At 43.0% G+C, this 9,859-nt stretch overlaps 1 protein-coding gene across 3 annotated transcripts in view; it reads left to right on the top strand.

The window, feature by feature from the left end:
- PIBF1 (progesterone immunomodulatory binding factor 1) overlaps positions 1–9,859 on the top strand; it is a 222,386-nt gene that overhangs the window by 11,445 nt on the left and 201,082 nt on the right. For all 3 annotated transcript variants that reach the window (XM_019524724.1, XM_019524723.1, XM_019524722.1), the window contains exon 5: positions 3,172–3,291. In XM_019524724.1, coding sequence (XP_019380269.1) covers positions 3,172–3,291 — 120 coding nt within the window. The remainder of the gene's footprint in view (positions 1–3,171; positions 3,292–9,859) is intronic.

Consider the following 9,859-nt stretch of genomic DNA (forward strand, 5'->3'; position numbering starts at 1 on the left):
TTAAAAAAAACAAAGAAACAAGCCCAAGCCCCCTTCCTCCCCTTCCCCTCCTACCCCTCACCCCCCCCAAAAAAACAAACAAACAACAACCTGTGCTTTATTGGAAGAAGCAGCATGTTACTTCGACCCTGCTCGGGAGTATATATATAGATCAGGTGCTTCAGCAGGGCTTTTTGGTGCTTTTAGTTAAAGTTGATTCAATCAGCTATTAGATAAAAGCACCAAAAAGGCTCCACTAAAGCACCTGATCTATACAGATGGTAGGTGAGCTGGGTCCAGCTGAGGTGCTGCCTCTTTTGGGCATCTGCAGGGTCTGTGCCAAGTTTAAAATGCTGGGTTTTTTTGTTTTGTTTTTTTCTAACATCTGCAAGCAGCTCTAGTGGTGGCACAGCAGCCTGGAGATAAATTTTAAGTGCCTGTTGCTGCTTTTTTTGGTGCTGTTGGGCAGACGTCCACATGCCAGGGCTAGAGATCAGGACAGGGATACTTGTATGCTGTGTGTCCTGGAGGGGCAGAGCAGGGAGCTTCATAGACAGTAACCAGTAGCTGCTGCTAATGGAGTCAGGGCTGGGTACATCTAGGCCTTCTCCCTCCCTTCCTTCTACCCTAGTGTAGCATCCTCTGTCATTAGATCAGGCAGATCAATACAGTAGCTTCAGATGAATCTTGGGGAAGCTGCTGCAAGCAATTCATTGGCCAGAGCCTAGCTGAGACGGGGTGGGACAGCAGGGGACCTCAGATTGCAGAATAGGGAATGTGTGCATGATCTGTGTGGACAAAGGAAGGGGGCTCTATGTGTATGGAGGACCAGGTGTACCCTGTGTGTCTGTGTTGCAGAAAGGCTCTGCACATGAGTGTGTGAGCACACAAAAGAAAGGAAACATGCATGTCTGTGCAGGGCGCTGTACTAAATCTGTATGAAATGGGCATGCTACTAAATTCAGAAAAGTTACAGAGGGGGCTTTGAGTCTGAAAACTACTGTTCTAGAAGCAAGGCACACATAAACACAAAACATATTTTAGATTTGAAAATTCTGTACATCGGGCTAAACAGCACAAAACTTTGGGGGGGATTCAAATTTTTTTTTATCTGTATGTTGATTAAATGGAATGCATGTGAAGCATTGTAAATATTTGCACATATTTGCTGTTATCCTCTTCATGAGGGCTGCCCCCCACATGCAATTTAGCGTAAGAGTTTTATTTAGTGACAAATCAACATGTTTTGATAGTTATCAACCAATGGGAATCCGTGTTTCTTAAAGAAAAGTAAAAATTCAGAACAATATTAGAACTGATTATTTCAAGCAAGGTTTTCTTTTTTGCTGATTTAAGTCATGGTATAAATTACTTCAATTTAAATGTGGTAGCGTCAGTAGTGTTGTAGCTCTGACGGTCCAGAAAAAAATGGAGGCAAGGTTTTTTATGTGTGATACCTTTTATTGGACCAACTTCAAGGTTGGGGGAGATTTCAGTAAGCTTTATGGTACAAAGCACCTGATGAAACATGCCTTTTACTTGAAAGCTTGTCTTCTATTCAAATATAATCTGCGTAATTCTAAAAGGATCCAAAAACTTTAATATTTTATACTACAGTTAAAAGATTAGGTGTGTCCTAAATATTTTGAACAAGTTTTCAAAACTACTTGAAGAAAATGGATGACTGTTGCAGTTCAAGTACAAAGAGATCTGCCCTTCCAAGCAAATAATGTAATCATTATGATTTTGGAGTTAGATTCAATAAACTGATTTCTTCAGGGGGAAAAGCAAACAATAAATCTTCGATTGCACTTCTCTTCTGAAAAGTACTTGTGTATACATGACATCTTTGTGCACTGTTTTAATGCAGTGTTTTCCAACCTTTTTCACCCCACAGCACACTTACCTAAATAAAAAAGTGCCATGGCACACCGGACGTTGTGGGGGCATGTGGCCAGCCAGACATCATTGAGGGGGAAGAGGGTGGTGTGTGGCCAGCCGAACGCCGATGGGGAGGGGTGGTGCGCAGCCAGCTAGATGACATTTTGAGTTGGAGCCACGGCCCCTGCCTGACGAGCCACGCTCCTCATCTGTCTTTGTCCACAGCAGCAGCAGGTGGTGGGGTGTAGCTCCAGCCCAGTTGGGAAATGCTGTTTTAATGACTAAAATATACTCTTCTTTTTTATTTTTGGAGATTTCTGTTCCTTGATATGCCTAGTCTGCTGTACTGCTCCTGATTTATACCTATAAAATATTGTTTTCACTTGGCTTGCAAACAAGTATGAATACAGTAGGGTTAAACAGCTGAAGGTAGAACTTGTCATACAGCATTTTTATGATGTGAGGAGAAAAAGATGCAGTTTTCTTTGTCTGGGCTGCGGTCCTAGGAACATCTTACTTCCCATTAAATTATATATTTTACATATATGTGAAACAAAATAAATGTAGAATGCTACTTGTATAAGTTATGCTAGTGTATGTTTTGTCTGTTCATATCTATCCCAGAGTAGCGCTTTGCTGCCTTCCACTGCATACTAGTGAAGTACCATAATAACTACCTATTGTAATTAGCTATCCTGGGATAGATGCTGACCTTGTTCCTGAACATTATAATTTACAATGGTTTACAAGTGGATATCAGTTGTACTTATCCCAGTTTGCATCTGTCTGTGCTCTCTTGCTCTCAGCAGAAAGGCTTTGTCATTTATATTCCTCCTCTGTATCTGCACAGCAGTGCTTTTAGTAGTGATTTACTGAAAAGCATTATGAATTGTACTTTCACCTTTCTTCTGGGAGGATGAAAAAATATTTATTTGCAGATTGTATGTGAATAATATTGGTTTTTAAATTAATGGTTGGTTGAATCAACGTGAAATCGAGTAAGAGAAGCAAGTCTTGTACTTGAACATATCGTGTCTAACCAGTATGTGAGTTCAAGAAACAGGACAAATAAAAATCAAGAGCAAAAATTTATCTGAGACTGTTGGCAGCAAGCAGTGCATTAGAGTACAGCATACAGAAAACACTAACATAAGTACGGCATGCATGACAAAATAGTCTTTAAAGTGTATAAGAGTTTTTTGCAGGTTAAAGAAAAAATATTTTCAGCTGCTGTATATTTCTTTAATCTCAAGGGAAATTTATAGATACCTATATATTTTTTGAGAAGTAACGGTTGTTTGTTTTTCCTAGGTTCAGTTCTATGAAGTAGTCCATCCATTAAGAACAGAATTAAATGAACTGCAGGTGAAAAGGGATAGTCTAACAGAGGAATTAAGTGATTATAAAGTCCAGCTGAAGAGTGTGATGGAGGTTGGTATACTTCAGTTATCCCGTTTAAGAAAACAGTAAAACATCTCTCCTGGTAAAGAAGGTACAGGTGATCTCCAAATCAGGTGGAATATAAAAGACATAGTAGTGGAGCATAACTTTTTTAATTCTTATAAAGAAATGGTTTTGTCTAAGTATAAAAATAAAGTGAGTTAATGTTAACAGTTAAAAACCTACATCACTTTCATTAGGAAGTTTTTAATACTTCTCTGTCTCTCTTTCTTTCTTTCTTTCTTTCTTTCTTTCTTTCTCTTTCACGCTCTTTCTTGTAAATAAAACCCATGTGCCTGGAAATTTAGTGGTTAGGGTAGCACCACCACTTTCCTGATGCCAGCTGTCTAGACCCATGGGGAACCCCTGGCCCTGTGTACCTGATCCAAACATGGAAGGCCAGGTGGGGGCAGTGTTGGGTCCCAGGGCCTAATCCCAGTGTAGAGAGCCAGAAGTGGGCAGTGTCGGACCCAGTCCCGAGACACACGGTGGTTAGTGGTGGGCCCCAGCACGTAGGGGTTGAGGGGGGTCCTACCAGGCCCTCGGGGCCCAATTCTGGTGCATGAGTGGGGGGAGGAGTAGTGTCAAGCCCCAGAGCCCAATCAAGCCCACAAATAGGCCCCACACAACTCATCTGGCCCGTAGGGCCAAGAGGTTGAGCACCACTGGTAAAGACAAATGGAACTAGATAATAGTGGAAGTAACTCAACTTTTTTCACTTGTACTAAAATCAGAATTTGAAAGTTGTTGCATAGTATGTTGAACCAATCTGCTACTTACCACCACATATAACATTTTTAAATAAAAATGAACTGATAATGGTTGTTTTGGCTGATACCGATGGCTGATTTATTAACCATCCATATCGGCCAATACTGATCTGATAGCCAATATGCAGCCTGGGGAAGGGGCAGGTGCTGCCCAGCCAGGGCAGGGTGTGACACAGGATGAAGCTGTGGGCAGCTCATCTGGTGAGAGGGAGGTGGCTCCTGCCGCTGCATGCACCCCTGGGAGGGGTGGCATATGCCCCCTGGATTTGTGCACAGGGTGAGGGTGGGCTGCTCACTGTGGGCTAGGGCTGGGGGCTGCTTTGGCCTCTTCCCAGTGAGGGTCTGGGCCAGGGCTGCACTCAAGATGGGCAGGGGTGGGGTGGGAGGTGGTGACTCTGGGAGGGGTGGCTAAAGGGGGGCTACAGTGAATTTTGGGCTGGCTGTAGCCCCCCCGTAGTCCCTCTTCCCAGCACCGCTGACTCTCCCTGCTCACCTTGAGCACAGCCTTGGCCCATCCCCCACTCCAGGAAGAAGCTTGGCAGCCCCCAAGCCCACAGCAAGCAGCCCGCCTTCACCCTGTACACAAAACCAGGGGTCATGTGCCCCCATGCCTCTTGTGGGGTGTGCACAGTGACAGGAGCTGCTCCACCCCCCCTGCACCCTGTCAGATGAGCTGCCTTCGGCTCCGTTCTGCCTCCTGCCCTGGCTGGGCAATGCCTGCCTCAGCTCCACTCCCTTCCTCACTGTGGGGGCCTCAATCTGCCCCCCACCCCCATTCCTCTTTCCCACTCCTCTCCCCCACAACCGACTTACAGGAATTTCCTTTCCAAGCTGCCGGGCTGTGTTCCTGGCCTCATGCATGCACACAGCATTTATTGGCTACACCAGCCAAAAAAAAGCCAGTTGTCGATAATGTCAGTCATGGTTCTGAAACAATTCAGCTTCAGGTGAATGATTCTGAAAACTGGGAAATGTTAGTTTCGATAACAGTATTGAGATCATAAAAAGGTGTAAATCATGTAAGTTTTAACTTGTATGGCTCTGCTCCCCTTCTCCACATGATGGCAGTCTCTGCCTATTGTTGGCTAATAGTCCTAGAGATTAAATCTGTTTTACTTTTCCATTGATTCCAGTTGAATCAGGGTAGTTTGTGTTTTATTGCCCATATCCAATATGCACAATGCAATTTAAATTATAACTGGGCTGGATGGTGAGAATGAATGCCAGACAATTTCAGAGGCAAGGATTTTTGCAGATGATACCTTTTATTGGACCAACTGCATGGTTTGGGATAGATTTAGTCAAGGTTTTGAATGTGAAGCACTTCAGGTATGAGCCAGCTTACATTTGAAAGCTTATCTAACTTGAATCCAGCCATGCAGTTGGTTGCATAATTTCTGGACCATCCCGGCTACAGGATCACTCTAATGATACCAAATAATTTAAGGTGATTGTCTTGTGAGAGGTGTGACCCCCCCCCCCCAGCTTCTCTCATTCCTTGGAGTCTCAAAACAGCAGAGACTTCTTGTGCCTGAAGAAAGGTGATAACACCTGAAAGCTTGCAAAAAAGTTTTTTCCAACAACTCAATTGGTCTAATAAAAGATATCACATCCACCAAAAGAACCTTGCCTACCTTTGTAACCTTTTGGAAGGTGAGATGAATGGAGGAACAGGACTTTTCTGGCATCTTTTGCTACGGGGTATAAGTCCAAATCTTCCAGTCTAGTGATGGAAGAATATTTCAGGAGTATATATTCTTTATATTCTTGAGGTATGCTATTCAAGCATGTTTTTATAAGCTCCCTCTTCCTCTGTGTAGTATAGTTAACTTCACCAGTGGTTAAGTAAAGGGTATGTGTAGCATCCTGCACAAGAATAGGATTCAGAGTTGTGTTGTATAACCTCACCATGAACCTGGTATGTTGCATCTATGTTGTTACAGCTACATCATGTTACATCACATTGGTTATAGTTCAGTCCATGCAAAATGCAGTTGCTAACGTTTTCTTTATATACTTACTACAGATAGCCTTTTCTGAACTTTTCTCTGATTCACCATCAAATAACACATCAAATTAACCGTGTTACTATATTCAAAGCCTGTGTCACATATACTCCTAGTTAGTGTTCCGTACTGAGTTTCATGTTGATGGTGTTCCTAGTTAGATCTACTTCTCAAGTTCTTTCCTGATCATTTATACTATCTCCATGTAGATTTATCTGTATTGTATATATTTCCAGAGTGTGTACACAAGGCTCCTGTCCTATGCACCTTTTTCTATGTTTAAATCCCCTTTCAAGTCCCATTTTACCTTGTTTCCAACAGTGTTACCTATTACGTTACAGATGTCTGAGGTGTGATCTCTTTTTGATGATCAGTTATCTTTTATTCTGAATATTTCTTTTTCCTCTATTGCAAAAGAATATGAAATGATTTGAGTGTTAAGGCAATTGTATTGTTTTAGCTCCTTTTATAAACCATTCCAAAGTTTGTTACTTCTTTCTGTTTCCCCAGGAAGAGAAAGGAACTAGTATGTGAGTGTATAAACTGTTAATTAGTAGGGGTATTGGAACTTGTCTGTCTGGCTAGATAAATAGTCACCCACATTTGGATAAATTCAGATACAGTAAATTGAAAATAACCTGTAATATGAGGCACAGGATGTTGCTGGGAATTAAGTAGAAGTTCAGGAGAAGGTCAGTCTAGTCAGGGAAGAGCAGGGAACACCTAAAGACCAGAGCTCTCTAATAAGGCACTTCTATTTAAAGTGAAACATGAAGGCTGCACAGTGACTTTCACTGAAATAAACCAGCAGGTTTTTCTGAATTCACGTGAATGGTTCTGAAAACTGGGAAATGCTAGTTTTGATGACTGTGTTGATATCATCCTGACACTTAAATCAATCACAAAGCAACCATCTGCAGTGTGATTGAGAGAGTCAAGTGTTGTTTCAACCTGTTGTTGCCAGAAACTGCAAGAGTCTCATTGCTGCATTGACCAGCGATCAGCAACTTTTTCAGGCTGTGGGCTGGAATGACCCAGCTTGGGTCCAGGACAGGCTGGCGTTAAGACCTTGTCGCTTCTACCACTTCTGCTTCTCCCTGTTGTCAGGTGTGCAGCCTCCCTTGCCCCCACTGATGGGATGCTGCAAAAGCCACCCCCCTACCCCAGCTCCAGAGGCTAGGTAGGTGACCCCTAATGTAGACATTCCTCTGGAAAGGCAACCAGTGACACTCAGCGTTCGCGGACTCCAGAAGATATTGTGATAACCTGTTGTGGCTGAGACTTAATTTAATATGACATTTAGAGTTTAGCGAGAAGAGGGGAAAGGGATTTCCTCTTTCTTGGTTATGAAATATAATTTTTAGAACAGCATAGTTCATTCAGTTCCTCATAATGCTGTTCAGCTTGTTATGAGCATCTGTTCTATTGCACCTAGTCTCAAATTATAAATTTTAGTTTTGTAAGTGAAGCATGTGTCACTATAGTCATTTTAAAACAAGGGGGGAAAAAACCTTAGCAGCTAGTTCTTCAGGCTTGAAGAATCTTGTTTTTATCTCTTAAAAAACCCCACAAAAACCTGGCTTGCTCTTGGGACAGGCAGTAACTTGTCTGTAACTGCCTGCAGGTAATGATATCTGTCCTTTAAGTTTGTATCCACATGGATCCATGTTTTGTCAGCAGTGTCTGGGGTTGTACATGCATGTTTCATGTTTTTTTAACCTTATTTGAGGATGGAAAATCCCTGTTTGCCATTTGATTCATTCTTGTCACCAAAGCCAAACAGCATTGTTCTGTACAACCTTACATCACTATTGTTTCTTGTTGCTATTTAGGATTACCCAGTTAAGCATGTAATCAAAGCCTAATGAGTCTATGGCATAGATCACACAGAGATAGTCAGTTGCTGTGGCCAACCATGGTAGAAAAGAGTACTGCTCTTTAAGACTCTGTATCTGGTGCTCCTCATCCCTGGCATTGCTTAAGACTCTGCACTCTTCTGATGTAATGCCAGCTCTGTTTGCCAAAGCTGACCACTGACTAGTTCTCCTGCACTACTAACTGCACAGCGGTCAGTCTGAGTCTCTGCTTCTACCTCTGTCATACCTTTCTACTTTGATTTCAGAAACTCCATTATCATACTGTGAGAAAATTGTCTTTGGTGACCATCCCCACTCCATAGTGTTTGATATAGTAGCAGATCCTTCATCATTGGGACAGTTAACTTTGGTGGTGGATACTGCATCCAGATTTCTTGTTTGATATTTGTCTTTGTTCAATGGCTTAAAATTTGCTCTTGATACTGAAGCTTTAGTATTAATGATGAAAATTTTGCAGAACCCAACTTTCTTGGCACCAATTTCTGACTTGGCTCCCTTCAACTTCACAAGGATGAGCAACTTCTTTGGAAAAAGCTCACTCCTTTCCTTTATATTTCTCTTTCAACTACTTTTCTAGAATGCTTCTCACCTGAGTAAGTCATAGTTTCATAGATTTAGGGTCGGAAGGGACCTAGTAGATCTTCTAGCCCGACCCCCCGCCAGGGCGGGAGAACAACAAAACCCCAAAACAAAAAACGGGACTCAAATGAGTCCAGCCAGGTAGGCATCCAGCCTCTTCTTAAAGACCCCCAGGGTAGGGGCCAGCACCACTTCCCTTGGAAGTTGGTTCCAGCTCCTAGCCGCCCTAACTGTGAAGTAGTTTTTGCGGATGTCCAATCTATACCTCCTCTCCATCAACTTGTGCCCATTACTCCTTGTTATGCCAGCGGGCGCTAGGGGAAACAGCGTCTCCCCCAAACCCTTCTGGTCCCCCCTAGTGAGTTTATAGACGGTCACCAGGTCCCCCCTCAGCCTTCTCTTGTGGAGGCTGAATAGGTTCAGGTCCCGCAGTCTCTCACTGTAGGGTCTGCCCTGTTGTCCCCGGATCATGCGGGTGGCCCTCCTCTGGACCCTCTCCATGTTGTCCACATCCCTCTTGAAATGGGGCGCACAGAACTGGACACAATACTCCAGCTGCGGCCTGACCAGTGTCGCGTAGAGGGAGAGGATCACCTCCTTGGCTCTACTCGAGATGCACCTGTGGATGCACGATAAGGTCTGGTTAGCCCTGCCAACCATGACCTCGCATTGTCGGCCCATGTTCATCTTGGAGTCAGTAATGACTCCAAGATCTCTTTCTGCCTCCGTGCTCTCAAGTAGGGAGTTCCCCATTGTGTAAGTCGAAGAGAGCGATCTTGATACAAGGGTATTAGGAAGTTCTGCTTTTCTTCTCAGAAGGATTAGTTTTAGAAGACCAAGAGTAATGGAATTTACTCCTCCCCTCCAGCCCCACACATGTACCATAAACTTTTGGTGTGCAGTCCTAGCTGTACTGGCTTTCTAGAATCTTAATCTTCAGTCTCATTACTAATGCTTATTTGTACAGCAAGGTTATTCTCTTCAGAATAAAGTTTTTTTTCCTGCCAGGTGGTCTGCAAGAATATTATGACCAAACCCACAGCCTGATTCTCAGGAAGCATTTCACAGAGACTTGAGTTAAGAAGTAGGATAAAGAGAATCAGTCTTCTGATACTTTAACTATTTCTTATCTGCAGATAAACCTGGTAATCCTTCTTTGTCTTTCAGTACAAAGAACTTGAAAGCCACTTAAAACTTTCTCCAAAGGATAACAGATACTTTGGAAATCCCTTTAAAAGAAAAGCTGCATAAAAAACATAAAGCAAAAAGCTTTTGCATAAAGCAAAGGCTGCAACTGGACTCCAACTAGCTTCGAGCATCAAGGACA

The sequence above is a fragment of the Gavialis gangeticus genome, unplaced genomic scaffold (genome assembly GCF_001723915.1).
Source record: "Gavialis gangeticus isolate Ggan-Ray unplaced genomic scaffold, GavGan_comp1, whole genome shotgun sequence".
NCBI lineage: Eukaryota > Metazoa > Chordata > Crocodylia > Gavialidae > Gavialis > Gavialis gangeticus.